The sequence below is a fragment of the Glycine soja genome, chromosome 4, assembly GCF_004193775.1.
Source record: "Glycine soja cultivar W05 chromosome 4, ASM419377v2, whole genome shotgun sequence".
In the NCBI taxonomy this organism is placed as follows: domain Eukaryota; kingdom Viridiplantae; phylum Streptophyta; class Magnoliopsida; order Fabales; family Fabaceae; genus Glycine; species Glycine soja.
The window spans coordinates 7,252,645-7,279,269 of record NC_041005.1 but is presented as its reverse complement, the minus strand read 5'-3'; the positions used below and the strand labels follow the sequence as shown (position 1 = coordinate 7,279,269).

At 33.5% G+C, this 26,625-nt stretch overlaps 3 protein-coding genes across 19 annotated transcripts; 1 reads left to right on the top strand and 2 right to left on the bottom strand.

The window, feature by feature from the left end:
* Positions 1-422: 422 nt before the first annotated feature.
* On the top strand, positions 423-4,479 carry LOC114409138 (protein SAWADEE HOMEODOMAIN HOMOLOG 1-like). 2 transcript variants are annotated; one of them, XM_028372468.1, is made up of 10 exons: positions 481-619; positions 1,007-1,072; positions 1,452-1,537; positions 1,630-1,675; positions 1,843-1,924; positions 2,145-2,208; positions 3,407-3,458; positions 3,583-3,726; positions 3,810-3,929; positions 4,013-4,479. In XM_028372468.1, exons 3-10 carry the CDS (start codon positions 1,461-1,463, stop codon positions 4,055-4,057), a joined length of 630 nt encoding a protein of 209 aa, XP_028228269.1. In that variant the 5' UTR covers positions 481-619; positions 1,007-1,072; positions 1,452-1,460; the 3' UTR covers positions 4,058-4,479. The 2 variants fall into 2 exon arrangements, with proteins under 2 accessions (XP_028228268.1, XP_028228269.1); XM_028372467.1 differs by lacking the exon at positions 1,007-1,072 and having other exon boundaries at positions 423-619.
* A 1,716-nt stretch (positions 4,480-6,195) lies between these two features.
* LOC114409136 (casein kinase 1-like protein HD16) lies at positions 6,196-12,732 on the bottom strand. 5 transcript variants are annotated; one of them, XR_003665997.1, is made up of 18 exons: positions 12,061-12,732; positions 11,813-11,944; positions 11,644-11,717; positions 11,474-11,543; positions 11,332-11,390; positions 11,151-11,222; positions 10,693-10,787; positions 10,517-10,583; positions 10,306-10,435; positions 10,010-10,228; positions 9,771-9,913; positions 9,518-9,692; positions 9,270-9,360; positions 8,993-9,150; positions 8,712-8,900; positions 8,442-8,627; positions 7,445-7,545; positions 6,196-7,229 (listed from the first exon to the last, which is right to left on the bottom strand). XR_003665997.1 is itself a non-coding variant. In XM_028372466.1 (16 exons), exons 1-16 carry the CDS (start codon positions 12,457-12,459, stop codon positions 8,568-8,570), a joined length of 2,133 nt encoding a protein of 710 aa, XP_028228267.1. In that variant the 5' UTR covers positions 12,460-12,732; the 3' UTR covers positions 6,231-8,567. The 5 variants fall into 5 exon arrangements, 1 of the variants encoding a protein (XP_028228267.1); XR_003665996.1 differs by having other exon boundaries at positions 6,198-7,229; positions 7,445-7,701; XR_003665995.1 differs by having other exon boundaries at positions 6,231-6,544; positions 7,154-7,229; positions 7,445-8,627.
* A 2,500-nt stretch (positions 12,733-15,232) lies between these two features.
* On the bottom strand, positions 15,233-23,432 carry LOC114409134 (casein kinase 1-like protein HD16). Of its 12 annotated transcripts, none has more exons than XM_028372460.1 (21): positions 22,876-23,432; positions 22,628-22,759; positions 22,452-22,525; positions 22,276-22,345; positions 22,134-22,192; positions 21,953-22,024; positions 20,820-20,914; positions 20,649-20,715; positions 20,438-20,567; positions 20,141-20,359; positions 19,902-20,044; positions 19,649-19,823; positions 19,401-19,491; positions 19,122-19,279; positions 18,840-19,028; positions 18,251-18,756; positions 17,582-17,783; positions 16,633-17,354; positions 16,338-16,411; positions 15,566-15,798; positions 15,233-15,412 (listed from the first exon to the last, which is right to left on the bottom strand). In XM_028372460.1, the coding sequence occupies exons 1-16, from the start codon at positions 23,131-23,133 to the stop codon at positions 18,697-18,699; spliced, it is 1,992 nt and encodes a 663-aa protein (XP_028228261.1). In that variant the 5' UTR covers positions 23,134-23,432; the 3' UTR covers positions 15,233-15,412; positions 15,566-15,798; positions 16,338-16,411; positions 16,633-17,354; positions 17,582-17,783; positions 18,251-18,696. The 12 variants fall into 12 exon arrangements, with proteins under 12 accessions (XP_028228261.1, XP_028228264.1, XP_028228266.1 ...); XM_028372463.1 differs by having other exon boundaries at positions 15,233-15,798; positions 16,633-16,684; positions 17,276-17,354; XM_028372465.1 differs by having other exon boundaries at positions 15,233-15,798; positions 16,338-16,406; positions 16,633-16,684; positions 17,276-17,354.
* Between the last annotated feature and the right edge of the window lie 3,193 nt (positions 23,433-26,625).

Genomic DNA, 26,625 nt, shown 5'->3' with positions numbered 1-26,625 from the left:
CCTCCGAGAGAACTTGTTTCATCACTTTTAATTGAGTTTTTTTTTTACCATATTATTTAAATCTATAAACATTGAAGTTGAGATTTTACTTTTAAAAAAAATATAAATTCAAACTAATGACTTTTTATTAATTAACATATAAGCTCTCTTCTTACTTATTTTTATTTCTTATCTCTTTCCTAATTTCTTTTTCATTTTTCTTCAATCAAATATATCTACTTATCATTTTATTTTTCACTTATTTTGACCTTTTATTTTTAATTTTTATCTATTTTATTTTTCTCATCTGAACCAAATACAACCTAAAAACTGATGGCAGACTACCGGTGAATTAAAATTACTCAATTTTTAAAACATGAAAAATTATGTGTAATAAAAAAAAATAGGAACCAAATTTGCAAGTTATAAAACTACACGACCAAAAGTGAATTTAAGCGGAAAAGAAAAGAAAAAGAAAAAAGTTGCTAGGGTTTTCACTGCACTTGAGGTTCGTAGAGGAGAGAAATTCAAATTCAGTGTAAAGAAATTAGATTTTTGAACGAAAGCGACGAACTTTAAGTTCATGGACCGCTTGCGTCCTAGGAATCGAGCGGTCTTTTCTGGATTTACAAATGCCGAGGTATTTTAATTACAATTGCTGTGCCACCGGTCTGGGTTTTCAATTTTGATTCTTCAACTTTTTCTATGCCGTTCCTCTAGTATCATCGTTATCAGCTATACAATTGGGATATGTTCTTTGTGTTTGGAATTAGAAGCCTTGGGCTACAAATTATAAGTTTCTAAGTTTAATAACGTTTTACTGGTTCAACAATGTTTCACGTCATGTATTTAGTATTTGATGTTACTTCGATGATTCCAACTTTGATTGTTCATTGTTGGTCATGGTGTTTGTAAGAAGGTAGTGAGTAGTAGTGACTGATAATTTTGTGAAGGTTATGGATAAGGTTTTAAATAGCGGGTATGGTCTCTGATTCATCGCATTCCGTGATATTGCTGGAAATTGCAGACCAATGCGACTGAGTTGGCCATAATTATTGCAGTTGTGTTACAGTCATAGACATCCCCAAAACGGGTAAATCACTTTTTTGGTCACTGAAAGTGTTAAGAGCTATCATATGCATTCCTAAAACTAAGGAAATGCCCAATAAATCCCTGAAATTGTCTTTAGCTAAGTCCCTAAACTTAACCACTTATTGTCATTTTAGTCCCTATGTTAACATTATCACTTAAGTCACATCTTTCATGTAGCGGTTGAACTAATGTGCTTGACAGATTGTAGTTCTATTTCCTTAGTTTCAGGGACTAAGGTGATAGCACCTAACACTTTTAGGGATGAAATAGGTGATTTACACGGTTGTGGACTGTTTTTTAAAACCTTGGTTATAGAATATAGAGGGTGTGCTTTAGCATGTCCTGTTAATGATTTGAACTTGCTGTGCTCTGGAAAACAGATTGAGAAAATGGAGAAATTGTTGAGGGAACCTACGGGGGGGTCATTGGGCAAGGAATTTTACCAAAAACTGGCTCGAAGTTTCAAGTGAGTTTTGCTTTTGAATGGTTGTTGGTTTATTTTCTAGTAATAAATGCTGTATTGTCATTGAGGAGTGTTGGAATGTTATGTTTCTGCAGCTATTCCTCTGGCCGTGCTGGCAAGCCTATCATAAAATGGACAGAGGTTGATGTTCTTCTTACTAACTCATGTATTCTATTTTCTTAATTTTCAGTACACTATCCTTCAAAAACTGATGCTTTCTTTTTTCTGATATTGGAGAGCTTGTTTGTCTTTGTGCCTTAATTTTAAGTAGTTTTTAATTTATTCTTTTATTTTGGGGGAAATTTTAGATTGAGAGTTGGTTTCAGACTAGGCTCCAAGACTCACCACAAGTCCCTAGCAGTGAGTTGATGGTTCCTAAATGCAAGGAAGGTGAGACTTCTTGCGTGCCTTAAGGTTCTTAGCATAGTCACTACTTATGCTGTCTTCAAGTATTCAAATGGTCAACATTAGATTATTTAATATAATTGCGACATCTATCATTGCTGAGTTATGGTAGGTCGCCTATTTTATGCTTGATGTGTCTGGGGTCTGAACTCCTAATCAACTGAGTTTATCTTGTGGGATTGTGCCTGAACTGATTGCTTTGCAGGAGAAACTATGCAACACCCATCAGAGTTGGAATTTGAAGCAAGATCATCAAAAGATGGAGCATGGTAAGCACATACAGAGTATTGCAGTTAGTGTAAATTCTCTTAGTAATCAACTAATCATCAGTATTCAATGCTTATGAAGTATTTTAAATTTTACTGTCACTAAAAAGTTTTCACAAATACCTTTCCAAAGTATGAAAGGAAAACATTCTCATGTACACTTTTCCAATATTATAAAACGATTTTGTTTATCCTTATTGACACGGTTACCTTGGAGGTACTTCAATTGTTGATAGCTTCATCATATATGTGTCCCCTTGACATGCATTCCATGTTGGTAGCAAGGTTGCTTGAAGTCTTAAATCATGGATTACACCTCTTGCTCCAGTTAATGTAAGATCAGACTCGCATCCCATTCATATTGGAATGGGAAAAGTAATTTAAATATGGATGTACCAATGTCATTTCTGGCTATCTTACTATTAATTAATTATTGCCATTATTATTAACATGGAAAGGCACATTTTGTATGGCATGAATTGTGTTCATAAGTTGCTAAACTTGTTCACAATTCTCATCTATAGTACTGTATAATTGTGCTTTGTGCATTTGTTCCATTCTATGGTATGCTGAAGATGGAACTTGCATAGGAGTTCCTGTAATAGATATTCCAAAACCTCAGGAGGCTTTTGTATCTATATAATACCATTATTTTTCTTTTTTCTTTTTTCTTTTCTCATTGTTAAGCAATTTGCCTTCTCCTAATATGATTGATTTTCCTCTTTTTAAAAAGAGACAATATTTTCTTTTTCCTTGTGGATCGATGCAGATGGATTATTTAAATGGTGCTCTTTCACACACACAAAAATGGTGTTGTTGGTTCTGGTACCTGGACAGTCCTGTCTTTAATCAATTTAATTTCTATCTTGAAAAAACTAAGCTCACTGCTTTTTTATTGCTTTTAGGAAAAATATATTTAAAAAAGTTTAGGCCATCTATATGGTAATACTATAATATTCTTTCTTTCCTGCTGAAAAATTCTGGGTAGTTTATTTTTGCCTTCTGGTTTGAACTGCATTTTTCCTGCTCTTGCACTTTCTATTTTTGAAACAATAATGTCTGATTTTCATAAATTTTACAGATCTGCTATACTTAAATTTTGTACAATTTGCAGTATGTTCTAATTGCATACTTAGACATATTATATTCAACATTACTGTCCTGATCAATTATGTAATCTTCAAATATTATGTAATTGCAGGTATGATGTTGAGGCATTTCTAGCTCATAGATTTCTTAGCACAGGGGAAGCTGTAAGTTTTCACAATCCTGATATTCATAGCTTAGTGATGCAAGACTTGTAGATAGATTGATTTCCCCCTATAAAGAAGGTACAAGATTTTGCCATCTGAGACATTCTTTTGCCTTTTGTTAAAGGAAGTCCATGTCAGATTTGTTGGATTTGGAGCTGATGAAGATGAGTGGATCAATATCAAAACTTCAGTACGCCAACGCTCCATTCCTTTGGAAAGCACAGAGTGTTCCAACCTGAAAATGGGAGACCCAGTCCTGTGCTTCCAGGTGAATTAAGGCTGAATTTCCTTGCTGAAGTGTTGTTACTGGGCATTACAGTATTTAACTTAACAATTTCAATCGGATTTTAGGAGAGGAGAGATCAAGCAATTTACTATGATGCTCACATTGTAGAGATCCAAAGGAGAATGCATGATATTAGAGGTTGCAGATGTCTCATCTTAATTCGTTATGATCATGACAACAGTGAGGTGCATATCAACTTTGCATTTGGTTGCATTAACCATTTGATGCGTAATTTACAAGTTTTTAATGTTGTGTTTACTCCTTGAAGGAAAGAGTTCGCTTGAGGAGACTTTGCCGCAGATCAAGATCTTAAGCACATGTGGGATCAATTCTTTTTGACATTCAAGGTGAGCTTTCAAACAGTCAGCAAAGGACCTGGGTGCAGCAGGAAGCAACTAGCACTTGACATTGAGTATCGTGCTCGTTCATGCAAATTTCATAGCTAAAACATGTAAAGCCTTTTCCCCGTCCACTTAAGTTTTGGCTGGGAGTGCTGTAGAAGAAGAATTATGAAACTCGTGGCCCTTTTTTTGTCATCATTGGTAGATAAGGGAAGTAGATGGTAAAAGATGAGTAAGCTTCAACTATGGAATTGTTAATACACTAGGGGGAAAAGACCTCATTTTATAAAATGTTTTTCATCAAAGGCAATGGTACCTGATATGGATACCTCCCCTCATCATTCGTATGTTTCCGGAACTGAATCGAAGGAAAATATAAAGTTTTATGGTTCTATGGCGGGTAAATAAATTAAAGTATGATTTTAGTAAAGTTTATTGTTTTTTTTACCTGGATCATAAATTAATCTCATTTACTGTGTGACTGTTACCGTCCCAAGAAAATTTTGTAATAGAGAAATTAAACATGAATTTTCTAATTAAATAAATTATTCTTATGTAATGAGATTTTATACTATTGTGTTAACTCTATGGATTTTAATAAAATTGATTTAATATATGCAAGAATTATTAAACTTAAATTAATATATTTTACATCATTGTGTTAATTCTATAGATTTTAATAAAGGTGATTTAATATATGCAAAAATTATTAAACTTAAATTATCATATTTGTATATTCCTCTAATTTATAGTCTCAGTTTAAATGAATAAATGTTGCGTTGTATGTCTATAACAAACAAGTGAATTTGTGAATCGATTTTTAATTTTTATCATGATTTTTAAAATAAGTGTTACTTATTCTGAAGAACATCTTACACATCAAGTGTATGATTGCATCATAATATAATCTGAAAAAAGGAATAGAATTTAACAAGGGTAAAAATGTACAAATGTGAGGTGATTACTTTAATAGTTTGATCTTGAAGGTTCGGTCAGTACAGCCGAAAGATTTAAATATTCCTTATCCACTAGCAATCTAATTCTGCTTTGAAAACGATACCTGACATGTAATTGGGTGGATACAACTTCGATTAGGACAAGAGCTGTCTATTTAACATACGCAAGACTTTTTTTTGTTCCAAAAATATCTTTCCCACCGAATTATGATTCTGCTATATAAAAACACATAATAAAATCGTGATTACGTTACAAATCAGTTTTCGCCTCCCTTACATAATAAAATTGTGATTCCATTCAATATTTTCTAACCCCAAACATAACAACAAAATCATAATTCCGTTATTATATTTTGCGACAACTTCCCTAACAAAACAAAAGGGTTCGTTTGGGTTGGGGAGGAGGAAGGAGAATGAAGGGGAAGGGGGTGCCCGGAAAGGGAAGAGGGAAGAGGAAGGGTTGGGACATTTTGAAGTTGCAGGTAAAAGGATAATTTCATTTGAGAAGTAGGGGCCAAGAGGAATTTATGGAGGGGCCAAGAGGAATTCCCAAGTCAGAATAAGACTGTCAGCCCAACTGAAAATATAAACGAGTTATGCATGCAGTGTAATTCACCTTTTTCTTTTGACAGGAATGTAATTCACCTTTTAGGGTTAATAAAAAAAAAATAGAACAATGTACCTCAAACCCAATTTGGTGTCGTATCCTTTAAGCTTTACTCAAAAAATGCTTAATGACTTTCATATAAGAAAATAAAATAAATCATTCTTCCAGGTTAAAATTAATATATACACCTCAATTTATAGAAACAAATTGAAAATGGAGAAACTTTTAAATAAGAGAAAAAAAATACATAAAATACTTTTAACTTTAGATTGATTTATATTCACCAAAAAAGAATATAACTTTAGATTGATTTATTGTATTTTTCTCCATGTAAATATTTATTGAAAATTTAACCAAAAACTACCTGTTACCTCAGACACAATTTGGAAATTTATTTTTGACTTTTTCAAACAAATCATCGGTGTTATTTATCCCAAAAGAACCTACAGGAATTAGCACATTAAACAAAATTAAATGGTCATTTTACCTTTTCTTTTTAATCATGTGGAAGATGCTTCTTAAATTCTTGACATGAGCAAGTCAATACTCAACAGGAATATAGTATAGCTATTTGCTGGCTCGTTCTTAAAGGTGATGAATCACCTACTTTATTTTGGCTGGAGACCATGACATCGTCCATTACATACAAGATTCAACTTTGCTAAAATGGAAACTACACTATAAATAAACAAAACAGCCAAATTCCAATGCTTCACTTTGAAAGCAATAAAATAATAGATAACAGGCGATAGAACCCCCCAACTTCACACCCTCCATGCCTCAATATAATTCACCAGCTTTTCCAATATCTGAATCAAACTATTGAACAGTAGCACAAACTTAGACAAATCAATCTGGATTTTTGCCTTACAGATTGTTGAATAGCCGCGGGGCACCTAACCAAATAGATAACTCCAAAACATAAAATGACTAGACCAAATAAAAAGCATAAAAGGGACCTATGCCTAATCCATACACTTGTTGACACAAACATCGTGTATAGAGTAATGATATATTGTCAATAAACTAAGGATTTCTTTTCCCACAAGACATCCATCAATATATTCCATTAGTCACCATCGTAACCCAAGGCAAGGATGCTGACTCGGTTTACTGGGTATCATTGCATCACCCCGAATAACTTCCTTATAAACTATCTGTTAAAAGCTTCTCTCAAATCAAGGACTATCTCTTAAGCATGTTATTTATGTTGCCAACCGACAACAATGATTCGAAATCTAGATTTCCAAACATACAAAAAAATGTAATAAAACTTTAAAATGTTTCATTATGCTTTATAGTCACTTATTAGGCTTTAAAATATTGCATTTGGAAAGAGAAAAAAAGAGTAGATCTCCAAAAATAGTAGAAATTAGACATTCAAAATACGGGGCAATTTTGACAAATTATTAGAACATAAACGAAGCCATCCCCCTACATTTCCCAAGAAAATTCCAAATATGTGAAAAAAGGAGAATCACTTGGGCAAATAGTTCCAAAAATACCAGTTTCTTGAACAGCTTCTGATTTCCTTGACATATGGGTTGCTCCAGCAAAATAATTGTCAGGACCAACCAAACTCTGCAAGTTGCCACAGACACAAAAGTTAAATGTACCCTCCCAACAACCTGAATTTCTATTGAGAGCAAGAAAAATGTTAAGTAACAGCCAATGCAATCATGCCAAACGAACAAGAAATGTATCACCCATATATAGTATATCTAGATTAAGTTACATGAATATTTCAGCAGACTGCACAAGATAAGTTGAATAATAATAGCTGCAGAATTCAATACCTGCTTTGTATGTCCAAGTAACTCAGGAAATACACAAATCACTAATGAACCCAAGAAGAGCTTCCATGACAGCAAAATTCTTAAAAGAATCAAACGTGCACCTTGCAATGTTTGGTGTTAGAACAGGAATAAATACAATGAGCACCCAGTCATATAGAACGACAGACAAGGAGAACCCCATCATGTAGACTTTGAAAACAGGAAGAAGTCGTTAGAATAATAGAGGTGGACATTTCAAACTTCAAAGTCATCATTACCTACACAAATAGATGACAAATATTTGCAACTTCTAGTAACTGAGCTGATGCTTACATAGCTGGCATTCAAAATTGAAAATGTAGAGACCACAACCTTATGAATTGAAACTGTCATGGTAAAGTATTCAAAAACATCATGCTGACAGTGCAAAAACAATCTTAAAAAAAACACAAAAAAAGGGTGAGAATAATTTTTGAAAAAAAAAAAACTAAAGGATCCTCATCCTTCATTTCAATTAGAATAATCCCATTTAAATTTCATGACATGTGCCCACCAATCAAGCAGAGTTGGGAGTAAATCATCAGAAAAGGAAAGCAGAAACAATAATAATACGATATAACAATGATTAAACAACTACAAACAGCTGGCAGAATATATACAACTTTCTGTTGGTCAAATACAGACAACAAGAAGCCCAGAAATAGCTTTAAGTCAAAAGTGATAAGGATAAAGTGCGCCAAGTACAAGGGTGCACAGCTTAAATTGTCCAGTTCCTACTGGAAAATATTAGTTTTCATATTTGCAAAATAACATCAACAAACAAAAGCATAACCTGTGCATATGCCTTCAACATAGTAATTACTGTTCAGATATGTACAAACTTAACATTAAAAGACTCTTCCCAATTGACACAATCTAATTTTACTCATAACTCAAGTATTTTTGACAAAGTTGAAATACAGTGCACAGGTTCTGCTTCATGATATGTGATGGTGACCATAAAGAAAGTTTAGCATACATTAATGCTGAACTGAATTGTTCAGAAAATTGTCAGAGAGGATCTTCCGTTCCCAACTATGTAAGAGCAAGCAGGATTGTGCCAGTGGTTAAAATGTTGTCAACCAGAAATCTCAATTTGAGCAGTTTATGACACTGTTCTCCCATAACAAATAGATGCGATATAGAGGTTCTTAGCCCATTTTTCCTGCAAGAGAAAAAAAAAATCAAATGTTAGCATGTGCGATCATGGAATGACAATGAATAAAGGAAAATCAGATGCAATGTTTACCTTGACATGAGTACCAGGAAAAGCAGATGTGCGGAGTGTCTCCTGAGTTTCATCAGCTGGTTTTCTTCTTGGGACACTAAGAACAAAAGCAGCTTGGTCCCATGTTGCAGCAGTTGAGGTGATGCGATAACCACTATCCCACCTTCGATGAATGCCTTCACTGGGATACAAGAAATCAAGTTCCACAACCTGGCATTAAGTTTGGAGAGAATACATAAATCAGATGGATTTTTCAGTGCCACAAGGATAATTAATCACAATTAATTTTTGAAATACAAGACCTGGTCTGAAAAACCAGCCCCACGGGACATAACAATTGCCCATCTAGAGCCGGCAGTGGCCATAGCAGTGACATAAAATCCTTCTCTCCACTTTTTGTTGATCCATTTAAATGGAAACGAATCACTGACTTTATAGGATTGCTGTAAGTACTGGGTACCTAAAAGGATCAATCCAAATACAAGTAAGAAGACAATTTAAACATAACCAGTCAAAATACGTATATTATTGCCACCCCAAATACAATACATGAAGAATAAAAACTTCAGGGGTATTAACCTTTAGACATTACAACCAATGAGGATCCATTATTAACCCCAGCTATGGCACTAATGTAATAATTCTTCTCCCACTGTTCCATAATCCATTCCTATTAAACAGAAACGTGAGTTTGTTAGCCTACGTTAAGTTAAAAACAAAATTAGTAAAATACAGTACAGATAAAACGATAATAGTTCCAAAGATGATAATATGATATCACCAACACCACATGCATAATGCCACCACTAAAACATAAACTAGCAAACCTTGTGAAGGAAGTGGGGAGACAGTTCATAAACTTGTGCGGTGAAACCAGTGCCAGCATCCATAATGAGTGCCCAAAGATTAGAACAAGAAGCCACACTGCTGATAAATAAACCATCTTCATTTCCTTTATCAATGTGTTGGGCCAGCCGCACATCAGCAACATTATAATGATACCTACACAAAATGATAATACCTTTAGGCTCTGACATTTTAAAATCTCTTGCAAAAACTTATTTAATATCAGAAGAAAACCTTTGCTTCATTGGTCGACGAGCATTGTAAACACTAATCCATTGTGTAGCAGGCATTCCCATTCGAACCTTCTTATTTGGTTGTTCATCATCATCTTCTTCTATGGTCAATCGCCCCCTCTTATGTCCAACCTGACATATAAGCTACAGAATAATAACCCAAAAAAAGGGCAGTCACAGTCAGACTTTAAATATGTAAGCAATAAAAGCAAATTTTAAAATAATAATAGAATTAAGTACCTTCTGAGCACCTTCAGTGTTTATTGGCCTGATATCTGGATTTGGGCCCACAATTCCATCGAAAAGGGATATATATTTTGCATAATTTGGTTCTTCATCAAACTTCAAATTCACCACATATTCAACAAATTGTCGAAATGGTTGAGGACAAAAGCAACACAAAGTTTCTGGAGAAGTGGCCATCTTTTTCTTGCAGACAAGAAACCCTTTATTTTCTCCCTGTAACAAAAAAAATCATAAGAATCATATTTTCATTTACCATTAGTACTAAAATGACTATTTGAAGGAATAATAACCTGGTATCCTTGCCAAGGTAGCCGACCACGAAGAAGAAAGACAAGAGTGTAAGCAAGAGATTCCAAGTCATCTCTCCTGCTACCTGTTCTACCAAGATGGGCATGCACGCTAGCATAACGAACTGTGCCCCTGTGGCAAGAATATAGTTTATAAAATCACTCATAACCTGGACATTGACTACAGTTTATAGATATTTAGCAAATAATTTACCTAAAAACATCTGGACGTTGATCATAGTCAACATGAAGGCCAGTCGAACTATCACGCCACCGAGTTGCTGGATAGATAAATTGGGAGTGCGATGAATAGCCAGATTACGAGAAATTAGGCTTATGTTCATTGACCATGGCAATATCAAAGATTCAAGTGTAATGTAATGTACCTACCTAATCCAAGATCAACCAGAAACAACTTCTTTTCATCAAGAGTTCCAGGGAGTCCAAGCAAAAAGTTCTCAGGTTTTACATCACCGTGTACATATCTGCAATAATGACACCATTCTAACTTGAAATATATATATATATATATATGTGTGTGTGTGTGTGTGTGTGTGTGCGATCAATATACCAACAATCCATCCTAACTTATATATATATATATATATATATATATTCTAATGACACCATTCTAACATGACATGGTATGATAAAGCAATAACTGCTATGTATTACAATTGAGGAATGTGAGAAAATTAAGTACAAACTCTGAAATTAGTTACAGTCTCCCCTGTTAATCTTCTAATCAACAGTTATTAGTTAGGAAGCATTCTGAACTGTAACCAATCTGTCAAAGAAAATAAAATCCAGAAATAAATCATAAGCATAATCAGGAAAATGGGCATCACCCTCTAGAATGCATCTTCTCTAATATGGAGATAGCCTCGATTGCAATACATGCAACCATTTCAGTAGACATCCTGAAACCCAAAAGGAAAAAGAAATAAAAGTTAGCTATTCAATATTCTCTATAACATTAAGAAAAATAAGATGCATTACATTTCAATATCATTTCAGATAGATACTCACATGTGAGGATTGTTGTTATTCCAAACGTCCCACAGACTAGGGCCAAGTATATCCATGACCTGTATGCAACATTTCATTAGAAAAACATTCAGAGACAACCACGAGCCTCTGTCCATCTATTAAAAATTTCACGAGCACATACCATAATATAGTAGTCACCTTGCCGTCCCTTATAATGAGCTTGCGGAACACCATGACTACCACCTAGTGCACTACAAGATATAATCATCGCAAAGTTAACACTTAATAGTTAATATCCATGATAAAGTAAAACCCCAGCAGAGCAACGGGAAGAAAAAATAGTGAACTCACTTGTAAACCTGCCACTCATATGGAGGTCCATAATTGCACCCTTTGCTGCTTCTATGCTCAAATTTTAAGGCTACCTACAATCAATAGAGCAATACGTCAATAATGACAAATCCAATATGCATCAATCAAACACACTCTTTAACCAAATATCAACACGCTAACACCATACCTCAACAGCCCCAGCACCAGTTCGTTCACTAGAATTCGCAGCTCCGAGCAGCCGACCAACATAAACCTGCCCAAATCCTCCTTTCCCAAGTTTTCTCTCAACTCTGTACAATGGGGAACCACCAACCTGAACCTGTCCGTAAAAAAAACAAACAATAGATTAATATTCACAAAAATCATTTCACATAATCAAACCAGACAGAGAAAATGCAAGAATGAGAAAGTGGCGACTTGTGAAACAGAATGCACCTTCTCTGGAATAGGAGGTGTGGTGCCTTCGTCTTCAGCTCCGGGAGCCTTATCGGCACTGCGGCTACCACTATCGTACTCATCCATGCCTTCCACTTCCAAAACCCTAACTGAAACCTTCTTATTTTTAATATTCTCCTTCACTCCTTGATCTTGTTTCAGCTTCCTCGCTCTGGTTCCACGAACGGCACCACCTTCGTCTTCGGCGTTCAGGATTTGATCGGCGGCGACGGCAATCGCGTTGTTCAGCCTGCGATTCCTCCCGGTCGGAGCGGCGGCGACGGCTGGCTTCCTTCGACAGGCTCCGGCGGCCGGCGGCGAGGCTGGCTGAGTGGTCGGATTGGCGTTTGCGCTGTCTACAAGGCGGCTTATGTGTGGCCGGGAACGCAGCTCAGGCATCGTAAGGGTGGCGCAGGCCCATGAAGAAGAGGGAGACTCGCGAAGGTTCCAGGATCATCAATGAGTGAAGATTATGGAGTTTGAATAAACAACAGAAATTGGGAAAAAAAAAATGGCTTCGGAGATGGATAGTTAACGAAGCCGATAGGATCAACCCGGACTTAGGGTTTGATGGGATGGAATTTCAGAGATCTGTGGAGGGAAACGAAAAAAGAGACAGACACAGAGAAAGATAGACAGAGATTAGAACGAGAGAGATAGAGAGAGCTTTGTTTTTTCATTTTTCCTATTTTTTTAAAAATAAGCATTTTATACACATTGCATTGCATTAGTTTTTTTTTTTATTAAGGTGTAGGAAAGCATTAGATAGGTTACAATTTATTATAATAATAATAAAAGACAAAATAATAAACATAATATTAATGCATTAAAAAATAATAATATTATTATTGTTTTGCCTGCATTGATATTATTTGTATCTTTTATCTATTGTTTTTTTTAGGATTATTCTTTTTATTGTTATTATTATTATATACATATATAATTATTTTATCAATAAAAATTAGTTGTTAGTTTTAATGAGTGAAAAGAATGAATACACAACTCCTCCATCATATTTTAAATTTTGTCCAACAAGGTATGAATAAAAGGAAATGAATTTATTTGATATAAAAAAATATCAAATTATTTTTAAAACATCAAAAGAATCATTGCAAGAAAATTGTATTTTGATGTAATTCATGATTATCCTTATTGATTCACAACCATTACACTTTTATTTTCATATATTATAATATTACAATTTTTTTACTTTCATACTTATATATATATATATATGCTGGTAATAAAAAAAACCTTCATTTGATGTACATATTTCACTAGACTATTTTACCTTTTGTTAATTTTTAAATTTTTATTATTTCTCTCCTAATAACAACCCACTACTCTCATATTATTGATATTTTTTTAACTTCTAATTTCTTATTTTTAATTAAAATAGGTAAAGAGGCACACTCCACTGGTATATTATAATGTCAAAATAAATTACATCAAAATCAATCGGAATTTATTAATGCTTGCAGTATTTGTTGAGAAAATCTTAGTATGCCTTGGTAATATTGCACCGTGGTCTTTTCTTCTTAAGAAGTTCAAAGCCCAAGCTCTCTCTCTCTTCTCATGCTCACTTTATTTGCTTTAATTAGTGTAAGCAAATATATGGTTTCTTCTTCTTGTATATCCTATTAGATCAGATATATAATGAAGCTGATATGGATTATTAGGAAAATCAGATAATCCTAAAATTTCAAAATGTTTCTTAGGTTCGGGAATGACTTGTGCATGGGAAAAGGTTAAAGTCAAATCCCACAACAATCCTAAAACGCATGTTATAAAATAATCGCCCCAAATTGATTGTGCAAATAATTTATTTTACTAGCATCTTTCGATGATAAATAAGGGAAAAGAAAAGAAAAGAAAAGAAAAAAAAATAAGAATATTTTATTTTGACGTGGTGAGTGAAACATGCTCGTATGCATTTCTCAATGCATTAAAAACTCTAAAGTCATGTAGTATTATAGAAAATAATTGTGAGTTGATTAATATTTTTTTTAAAAAAAATTGTCAAACAATTTTGTTTATAAATAAAACAATTTCCTAACTTAAAAAGAAAAAAAAAACACAAATATTCTAACAATCTAAACTTCAAAACTATAAAAAAAAAAAAAGAGTTATGTTAACCTTGAAGGCAATAACTATCGATGGTGATAACTCTCAACGATGACATCTCTTAATGTCATGAGTAAATCCCTTTTCTCCATATCTCAACATTTAGTAAATCACTGCATATATAATATTAAGAGTTTAAAAAAAAAAAAAAAAACTCATGTGGAACATTGGATATAATAGTGAAATAAAAGTTTTACTTTTATGTTTATTCCTTTTCGATTTGAAACATCAGAGACATGTAGTACTTCATAGCCAACACAGAGTAGAATTCCTTGATCTAGTTTACCTTTCAAATAATGCACAATACATAGAAAAACGTTCCAATGATATTGTTGTGGTCTTTGCATGAATTGTGCAAGCTTATGTGCATATATGACAAAAAAAGTTTAGGTCTAGTGACTGAGAGATAAATTAATCGATCAACCAACTTGCGAAGGGAATCAAGATGATGGTTCAAATTAAAGGAAAACCAACGAGTTTGGCTCCCGACAAACCCACTTCAGAAATGATATCTAATGCATATTTCCGTTGTTACAAGAAAATGCTAGTTAGACTTTGAGCTACCTCAATCTCCCAAAAATATTTTATACGTCTAAGATCCTTCATATGAAAATATACACAAAAATAGGTTTTGAAGGCCTTAATGGCATCACCATTACTGCCCAAAATAATGAGATAACCAACGTGGACCAATACATTAAGTTGCAGATTGTCATGTTGCATAGCAAAAAGATAGTAGTTAGAGTATGATTGCTTGAAACCATATTGTTTCAAAGCACGGACCAACTTTGCTAACTAATACTGGGATGCTTGTTTTAAATCATGTAATGACTTTTGTGGGCGACAAACTTTTCCATGTGAGAATGAAATCCCGAAGACATCTTATACATTTCCTCATCTAGATCATCATATAAGAAAGCATTATGAACATCCATATGATGTAGTTCACATTTTTTTAGTTGCTGAAATACTACTAGTAAGGATAGTATGTGCATACAATCAGGAAGTCCATGTCATATTTGTTGAATTTAGAGTTGAGGAAGATGAGTGGATCAATACCAAAACGTCAGTACTCCAACCTGAAAATTGGAGGCCCAGTCCTGTGCTTCCAGGTCTATTAAGGCTGAATTTCCTCGCTGAAGTTTTGTCACAGTACATCACAGTATCAACAATTTCAATTGGATTTTAGGATAGGAGAGACCAAGCAATTTACTATGATGCTCACATTCTAGAGACACAAAGGATAATGCAAGATATTAGAGGTTGCAGAAAACATCTTAATTCGTTATGGTCACGACAACAGTGAGGTGCATATTACTTCTGCATCTGCTTGCGTTTCCCATTTCATGCGTAATTTACAAGTTTTTAATGTTATGTTTACCGTTTCCAGGAAAGAGTTCGCTTGAGGAGACTTTGCCACAGATCAATCTTAGGCGTATTTGGGATCAATTCTTCTTGACATTCAAGGTGAGCTTTCAAACAGTCAGCAAACGACCTGGGTGCAAGCAACTAGCACTTGACATTGAGAATCGTGCTCGTTCATCCACATTTCATAGCTGAAACATGTAAAGCCCTTTCCCTGTCCAGTGTCCACTTAAGTTTTGGTTGGGAGTGCTGTACAAGTTGAATTAGTTTTAGTTTCATATAATATCACAATCAAAAGAAAATTATATATATAAATAATTAACTAGCAGGATTGTTTCAGATGCTATTTCTATTGTCAGATATTTAACCATTGGTAGAGTAAATTTGGAGGAACTACTCAACACTTATATAAGAAAATAAAATAAATCAAATTTCTCTTCCAGGTTAAAATTAATTTATACACCTCAATTTATGGAAAAGAATTGAAAACGGAGAAACTTGAAAAATTATTGTATTTTTTCTCCATCTATATATTTATTGAAAATTTAAGCAAAAACTACAAGTTACCTTAGACACAATTTGGAATTTTATTTCTGACTTTCAAAAAAATCATAGGTGTTATTTATCCCAAAAGAACCTACAGGTATTAGCACATTAAACAAAATTAAACACCTTTTCTTTTTAATCATGTGGAAGATGCTTCTTAAATTCTTGACATGAGCAAGTCAATACTCAACAGGAAGCTAGTATAGCTATTAGCTGGCTCGCTATTAAAGGCGATGAATTACCTACTTTATTTTGGCTGAAACCATGACATCGTCCATTACATACAAGCTTCAACTTTGCTAAAATTGAAACTACACTATAACAAAACAACACACACCATTACTCAATTAAAAATAATAATAATAATAATAATAATAATAATAATAATAATAATTGTAACTAACTTTAATTTATTATACCCTATTTATATCATTATCACAATCTTAACTATTAGTACACCCTCCATGCCTCACTAAAAATAATTCACCCGCTTTTCCAATGTCTGAATCAAAGTATTGAATAGTAGCATAAACTTACACATATCAATCTGGACTTTTGCCCTTCAGATTGTTGAATAGCCGCGGGTCACCTAACCAAACAGATAACTCAAAAACATAAAATGACTTGACCAAATAAAGAGCATAAAATGCCTTTAGTCCATACACTTGTTGACACAAACATCGCGTATAATTAACATATTGTCATTAAACTAAGGATTTTCTTTCCCGCAGGACCCCCATCAATATATTCCATTAGTCGCCATCGTAACCCAAGGCAAGGATGCTGACGGTTAAGTGGGTATCATTGCATCACCCCGAATAACTTCCCTTATAAACTCTGTTAAAAGCTTCTCTTAAATCAAGGACATCTCTTAAGCATGTTATCATTGCATCACCGACAACAATGATTCGAAATCTAGATTTCCAAACATACAAAAAAAAAAAATGTAATAAAACTTGAAAATGTTTCATTCTGTTTTAGTCACTTATTGCGTCTTTAAAATATTGCATTTGGAAAAAAAAAATAGAGAGTAGATCTCCAATAATTGTAGTAACTTGACATTGAAAGTACGGCAATTTGACAATAGAACATAAAATGAAGCCATCCCCCTACGTTTGCCAAGAAAATTCCAAATATGAGAAAAAAGGAGATTCACTTGGGCAAATAGTTCCAAAAATACCAGTTCCTTGAACAGCTTCTGATTTCCATGACATATGGGTTGCTCCAGCAACATAATAGTTGCCAGGACCAACCAAACTCTGCAAGCACAGAAGTTAAATGTATCATCCCAAACAACCAGAATTTCTATTGAGAGCAAGAAAAATGTGAAGTAACAGCGAATGCAATCATGCCAAATGAACATGCAATCATGCCAAATGAACATGAAACGTTTCATCCATATATAGCATATCTAGATTAAATTACATGAATATTTCAGCTGGCTGCACAAGATAAGTTGAATAACAATAGCTGCAGAATTAAATACCTGCTTTGTATGTCCTAGTAACTCTCAGGAAATACACAAATCACTAATGAAGAGGTACACTAGTTATCTCCCAAGAAGAGCTTCCAACGCCAAAATTCTCAAAAGAATCAAACGTGCACCTTGCAATATTTGGTGTAAGGAATAAATACAATGAGCATCCAGTCATGTAGAACGACTGACCAGGAGAACCCCATCATGTAGACTTCGAAAACCGGAAGTAAGAAGTCGTTAGAATAATAGAGGTGTACATTTAAAACTTCAAAGTCATCATTACCTACACAAATAATGGCAAATATTTGCAACAACTAGTAAACTGAGCTGATGCTTACATAGCTCCCATTCAAAAGCAATCAAATAAATTGAAAATGTAGAAACCACAACCTTATGAATTGAAATAGTCAAGATAAAGTATTCAAAAACATCATGCTGACAGTGCAAAAACAATCTTCAAAAGTAAAACAAAAAAGGGTGAGCATAACTTTTGAAAAAAAAAATGAAATAAAAGCATCCTCATCCTTCATTTCAGTTAGAATAACCCCATTTAAATTTCATGAGATGTGTTCACTCATCAAACAGAGTTGATCGTAAATTATCAGAAAAGGAGAGCAACAGAAATAATAGTAAGAGATAAAAATGATTAGACAATTACAAACAGCTGCCAGAATTTACCACTTTCTGTTGGTCAAATTCAGACATCAAGAAGCCCAGAAATAGCTTTAAGTCAAAAGTGACAACGATAAAGAGGCCCAAGTACAAGGGTGCACAGCTTAAATTGTCCAGTTCCTACTGGAAAATATTAGTTTCATATTTGCAAAATACCATCAATAAACAAAAGCATAACCTGTCCACATGCATTCAACATAGTAATTACTGTTCAGATATGTACAAAATTAACATCAAAGAATCTTCCCAATTGACACAATCCCTAATTTTACTCAACTCAAGTATTTTTGACAAAGTTGAAATACAGTGCACAGGTTTTAGCATACATTAATGCTGAACTGCATTGTTCAGAAAATTGTCAAAGAGGATCTTCAGTTCCCAACTATGTAAGAGCAAGCAGGATAGTGTCAGCGGTCAAAATGATGTCAGCCAGAAATCTCAATTTGATCAGTTTAAGACACTGTTCTCCCATAACAAATAGATGCAATATAGAGGTTCTTTGCCCATTTTTCCTGCAAGAGAAAAAAAAATCAAATGTTAGCATGTGTGATCAAGGAATGGCAATGAATAAAGGAAAATCAGATGCAATGTTTACCTTGACATGAGTACCAGGAAAAGCAGATGTGCGGAGTGTCTCCTGAGTTTCATCAGCTGGTTTTCTTCTTGGGACACTAAGAACAAAAGCAGCTTGGTCCCATGTTGCAGCAGTTGAGGTGATGCGATAACCACTATCCCACCTTCGATGAATACCTTCACTGGGATACAAGAAATCAAGTTCCACAACCTGGCATTAAGTTTGGAGAGAATACATAAATCAGATGGATTTTTCAGTGCCACAAGGATATTTAATCACAATTAATTTTTTAAAATACAAGACCTGGTCCGAAAAACCAGCCCCACGGGACATAACAATTGCCCATCTTGAGCCGGCAGTGGCCATAGCAGTGACATAAAATCCTTCTCTCCATTTTTTGTTGATCCACTTAAATGGAAACGAATCACTGACTTTATAGGATTGCTGTAAGTACTGGGTACCTAAAAGGATCAATCCAAATACAAGTAAGAAGACAATTTAAACATAACCAGTCAAAATATGTATATTATTGCCACCCCAAATACACAATACATGAAGAATAAAAACTTCAGGGGTATTAACCTTTAGACATTACAACCAATGAGGATCCATTATTAGCCCCGGCTATGGCACTAATGTAATAATTCTTCTCCCACTGTTCCATAATCCATTCCTATTAAACAGAAACGTGAGTTTGTTAGCCTACGTTAAGTTAAAAACAAAATTAGTAAAATACAGTACAGATAAAACGATAATAGTTACAAAGATGATAATAGGATATCACCAACACCACACGCATAATGCCACCGCTAAAACATAAACTAGCCAACCTTGTGAAGGAAGTGGGGAGAGAGTTCATAAACTTGTGCGGTGAAACCAGTGCCAGCATCCATAATGAGTGCCCAAAGATTAGAACAAGAAGCCACACTGCCGATAAATAAACCATCTTCATTTCCTTTATCAATGTGTTGGGCCAGCCGCACATCAGCAACATTATAATGATACCTACACAAAATGATAATACCTTTAGGCTCTGACATTTTAAAATCTCTTGCAAAAACTTATTTAATATCAGAAGAAAACCTTTGCTTCATTGGTCGACGAGCATTGTAAACACTAATCCATTGTGTAGCAGGCATTCCCATTCGAACCTTCTTATTTGGTTGTTCATCATCATCTTCTTCTATGGTCAATCGCCCCCTCTTATGTCCAACCTGACATATAAGCTACAGAATAATAACCCAAAAAAAGGGCAGTAACAGTCAGACTTTAAATATGTAAGCAATAAAAGCAAATTTTAAAATAATAATAGAATTAAGTACCTTCTGAGCACCTTCAGTGTTTATTGGCCTGATATCTGGATTTGGGCCCACAATTCCATCGAAAAGGGATATATATCTTGCATAATTTGGTTCTTCATCAAACTTCAAATTCACTACATATTCAACAAATTGCCGAAATGGTTGAGGACACAAGCAACACAAAGTTTCAGGAGAAGTGGCCATCTTTTTCTTGCAGACAAGAAATCCTTTATTTTCTCCCTGTAACAAAAAATCTCATAAGAATCATATTTTTGACTTACCATTAGTACTCAAATGACTATTTGAGACAATAATAACCTGATATCCTTGCCAAGGTAGCCTACCCCGAAGAAGAAAGACAAGAGTGTAAGCAAGAGATTCTAAGTCATCTCTCCTACTACCTGTTCTACCAAGATGAGCATGCACGCTAGCATAACGAACTGTGCCCCTGTGGCAAGTATATAGTTTACAAAATCATTCAAAACCTGGACGTTTACTACAGTTTATAGATATTAAGCAAATAATTTACCTAAAAACATCTGGACGTTGATCATATTCAACATGAAGGCCAGTTGAACTATCACGCCACCGAGTTGCTGGATAGATAAATTGGGAGTGCAATAAGTAGCCAGATTACAATAAATTAGGCATATGTTCATTGACAATGGACATATCAAAGTTTCAAGGCTAATGTACTTACCTAATCCAAGATCAACCAGAAACAACTTCTTTTCATTAGGAGTTCCAGGGGGTCCAAGCAAAAAGTTCTCAGGTTTTACATCACCGTGCACATATCTGTAATAATGACAGCATAAAGATGAAATGTTCTTGCAACGAAATGTGATCATACCAAAAATGAACAATCCATGTAGCTGCTGCTGATACCATGCTAACTCTTACATTGGTGCGGAATGATAAAGCATTTAAAAGCACTAGTTGCTACTCAAGTATTAAATAATTTGAAATATATATATATATATAGAGGACGTATCATATGAGAATCACCCTCTTATGAGAGAATGAGAACGGTCATTCTTATCCGTCAGATTAGAATGAAAGGTCAAAATTAAAACATTTTAAATTCAAATTAAAGTCTTATTTAATCATAAAATCTCTATAAGATTTACCAAATAGAAAATTAAATATTTTAAAGATTTAATTTACGTCAAAATCGTCACCACAACCACCACCATCGCTGCGGCAATGGCGATCATAGCAGCGATCATGGCGGTGGTGGCAGCGACGGTTATGTTGGTGGCGATGACGGTGGTTATGGCAGCGATCATGGAGGTGGTGGCAGCAGCAGCAATGGCGGCAATGACGATCATGTTGGTAGCAATGATGGTGGTGATGGCTGCGATGATGGTGGTGGTGGTGGTTGCGATGAGGTGATGATCTTGACGTAATCTTTAAAATATTTGATTTTTTGTTTGGTAAATCTTATAGAGATTTTATGGTTAAATGAGGTTTTAATTTGAATTTAAAATGTTTTAATCTTGACCTTTCATTTTAATTTAACGAATGAGAATGATCATTCTCATTCTCACATATCATTTCCATATGATATGTCCTATATATATATATATATATATTCTAATGACACCATTCTAATTTAGCATGGTATGATGAAGCAATAACTGCTATGCATTGCTATTGAGGAATGTGAGAAAATTAAGCACATGTATAATAAGCTCTTAAATTAGTTACAGTCTCCACTAATAATTTTCTAATCAACGGTTATTAGTCGGGAAGCATTCTGAACTGTAACCAATCTGTCAAGGAAAATAAAATCCAGAAATAAATCATAAACATAATCAGGAAAATGGGCATCACCCTCTAGAATGCATCTTCTCTAATATGGAGATAGCCTCGATTGCAATACATGCAACCATTTCAGTAGACATCCTGAAACCCAAAAGGAAAAAGAAATAAAAGTTAGCTATTCAATATTCTCTATAACATTAAGAAAAATAAGATGCATTACATTTCAATATCATTTCAGATAGATACTCACATGTGAGGATTGTTGTTATTCCAAACGTCCCACAGACTAGGGCCAAGTATATCCATGACCTGTATGCAACATTTCATTAGAAAAACATTCAGAGACAACCACGAGCCTCTGTCCATCTATTAAAAATTTCACGAGCACATACCATAATATAGTAGTCACCTTGCCGTCCCTTATAATGAACTCGCGGAACACCATGACTACCACCTAATGCACTACAAGATATAATCATCGCAAAGTTAGAACTTAATATCCACAATAAAGTAAAACAACCCCTGCAGAGCAACTCCGTCCTGCGGGAAGAAAAAATAGTGAACTCACTTGTAAACCTGCCACTCATGTGGGGGTCCATAATTGCACCCTTTGCTGCTTCTATGCTCAAATTTTAAGGCTATCTACAATCAATAGAACAATACGTACCAATGACATATCCAATATGCATCAGTCAAACACACTCTTTAACCAAATATCAATCAACACCCTAACTAACACCATACCTCAACAGCACCGGCACCAGCTCGTTCATTAGAATTCGCAGCTCCTAGCCGCCGACCAACATAAACCTGCCCAAATCCTCCTTTCCCAAGTTTTCTCTCAACTCTGTACAATGGGGAACCACCAACTTGAACCTGTCCGTAAAGAAAACAAACAATAGATTAATATTCACAAAAATCATTTCACATAATCAAACCAGACAGAGAAAATGCAAGAATGAGAAAGTGGCGAAATGTGAAACAGAATGCACCTTCTCTGGAATAGGAGGTGTGGTGCCTTCGTCTTCAGCTTCGGGAGCCTTATCAGCACTGCGGCCACCACTATCGTACTCATTCATGCCTTCCACTTCCAAAACCCTACCAGAAACCTTCTTCTTATTAATATTCTCCTTCACTCCTTGATCGTCTTTCAGCTTCCTCGCTCTGGTTCCACGAACGCTCACGATTTCATCGGCGTTTGCGTTATCTACAAGGCGGTTTCTGCGTGGCCGGGAACGCAGCTCAGGCATCGTAAGGGCGGCATTGGCCCATGAAGAAGAGGGAGACTCGTGAAGGTTCCAGAATCATCGATGAGTACAGATTATGGAGTTTGAATAAACATTATTAACAACAGAAATTGGAGAAAAAAATTTGCTTCGGCGATGGATAAAAAACGAGGCCGATAGGATCAACCAGGAATTAGGGTTTGATGAGAGGGAATTTTAGGGACCTGCGGAGGGAAACGAAAAAGAGAGGGATTCTTTGTAGTTCTAGATTTCCAGTACATACACAGAAAGATAAACAGAGATTAGAATGGGAGAGAAAGAGAGCTTTGTTATTTCATTTTTCCTAATTTTTAAAAATAAGAATTTTATACGCATTGCATTAGATTTTTTTTTTAAAGGAAAACATTAGATTGGTTACAATTTATTATTGTAAAATAATCATTGTTATTACTAATATTTGACTCATTATTATTGTTATTTTCACAATAATACTAACAATAATAAACAATAATAACAGATAAATGAATAAAAATAATATTAATGAGGTAAAAAATAATAATATTATTATTTTTTTACTAAATTAATACTATTTTAATTCTGGTATTAATAATTATTTTTTTATTATTATTATATATAAATATTTTTATCAATAAATATTAATTATTAATTTTTATTAATGGAGAAATTAGAACTCACAATTTCCTCTATCGATCCTTCCTTTTTTACTACGAAACTCCAACTTTTATTTGTTTTTATATTCATATATATAATATTTATTATTATTTTGACTTATATTATTATTACGTTGACAATAATAGATAAAACAATAATAATAACAATATTAGTGACTAAAAAAATAATAGTAATAATAATATTTTTATTTAATATTATCTTTTTAGACGGCATTAATATTGCTGTTATTATTTCATCTTTTTTTACTGTAATTATTATTATTATTATTATTAGTGTAAAATGCTTATTTTAAAAGCCGTCACAAATTTTATTAAAATTTGGAAAATCAGATAACGCTAAAATTTCAAAATGTTTGTTAGGTTCGAGAATGGCTTTTGCACGGGGAAAGGTTAAAGTCAAATATCACAATACCCCTACAACATATGTTATAAATAATCGCCCCAAATTAATCGTGCGAATATTTATTTTACTAGCATTTTTAGTTGATAAATAAGAGAAAAGAAAAGATAAGGTAAAAAACTAACAATATTTTATTTTGATGTGGTTCTTAAAGCATTAGAAACTCTAAAGATGCGTAGTCTTATAGAAAATAATTGTGAGTATATTTTTTTAAAAAAATTATCAAACCAAATCAAATAATTTCGTTTTTAATTAAAAAAAATTCCTAACTTAAAAAAAATTAACACACAAATATTCTAACAATCTAAAGTTAAAAATTAAAAAATAAAAAGACAAAAAAAATCATACTAACTTTGAAATTTTCTCTATGTCTCCATATTTAATAAATTATTGTATATATAAGATCAAAAAGAACTAAAAGAGAATTAATTTTTTATTATGAAACTTTGGATATAATAGTGAAATATATTTTTTTTTATGTTATTTATTTTCGATGTAAAACTTTAAAGGTATGTAACACTTTACCGTCAACACATAATAAAATCCATTGGCTTGAATTATCTTTCAAATAATACATAATACATAAATTTAGTTATTGCTGATATTTTCTTTTCAGTCCCTTCTCTCACAAGCTTAGCTCGAAAAAGCAAGAGATAAGAAAGGTCATATAGAAAATGTGGTAAGAAATTCATAATAGAACCCGACTATAACTATCGAATTAATTATTTTCATGCATAAGAATACTAGATTATCCAGTATAAAAGATTGAAAAATCATCTCTAACCTCTCTTTTTCTTTTCTATTGTAATTTCTGGATTATATTTCTATTACAATTTTTGGATTATTATATAATGATTTTTCAACTTTCCATTTTTCAGAATTTTTGATTTATAGAAATAGATAGACTAGAAACAACATCTCTTGTCTCAGTAACACCAAAGATAGGGATATTAAATAAATGAAATTAGTATATGAATGTAATATAATGAAATAGAGTCATTTTTGGGTCCCCTATGAAATGAGGCATGAAAGGAATCACCATGGAAAAGTTTTACGAGTTATGAAGGAAACTTCGAGCTCATAGAGCAGGTTCCAATGATCTTAATGTGGTCTTTGCATGAATTGTGCAACCATATGCATAGGGCAAGAAAATGGTGGTTTGGATTTAAAAGAAAACCAATGAGTTTGACCCCCAACAAACTACTTCAGTAATGATATCCAATGCATATTTTTCACTGGCACAAAAAAATGCTAGTTGGAATTCAAGCTATCTCAATCTCCCAAAAATATTTTAGAGTTCTAAGATCCTTCATATGAAAACATGCACAAAAATAGGTTTTGAAGGCCTTAATGGCATCACCATTACTACCCAAAATATTGAGATAACCAACATGAACCAATACATTAAGTTGCATATCAAAAAGACATTAGTTAGATTATGATTGCTTGAAACCATATTGTTTCAAAGCACAAACCAACATTGTATACTAACATTAGGGTGCTCGTTTTAATGTAATGACTTTTGGAGACAACAAAGTTTTTCATGCGAAAATGAAATCCCTGAATGCACCTTCTTATACATTTTCTTGTCTCGATCACCATACAAGAAAGCATTATAAACATTCATTCGATGTAGTTTCCATTTTTTAGTTGTTTATGCTACTAGTAAGGATAGTACATACAATCACCATTATTGTTACTATTTCTTTTTATCTATTTTCACTTATCTATAATAAATTTATAGGAATTATTGTACTATTTATCATCTATTTTCACTTGTTTTTCTGTCTTTTTTCTTGTCTCTTCTTATTTTTCTTCAATCAAATAATTTTTATTTTTATTTTACTTCTCATCTATTTTCACTCATCCATTTTTTTCAATTCACTTTATTTTTCTCATCTCTATCAAATAGGATATTGTTTGTTAGGTGGAGAATAAATTGGGGGGAGAAGGGATGAAACGGGGTTGTTTGGTAAAGAATATTTAGAGAAAAAATCATTTTAATTTAAAAATAGTTTGATCCACTATATTATTTTCATTATTTTTACTCATTCATCTCTATCCTCATCTATTCTCTATTTTTTTCCAATCAAACACATTTAAGCTTTACTTTTTTTTTTCTCACATATTCTAACTCATCCTTTTTTATTTTCATGTACTTTATTTCTCTTTAATACTAAACAAGACATTAGTCACCATTCCGCATGACATTCTTTCTCTCTTTATATATATATATATATATTCTAAACAAGTTACTATTCATTCTTACTTTTCATTTTTTTAAAAATTAATTATTTTAATTAATAATTAACTAATATTATGGTGCTACACTGCTACTTCTTTGTGACAGAGTTCGGTGGGATATCATACCTGTAAAAAAATATTACGATGTTCAAACAATTTACACTCTAGCACAGTTACAGC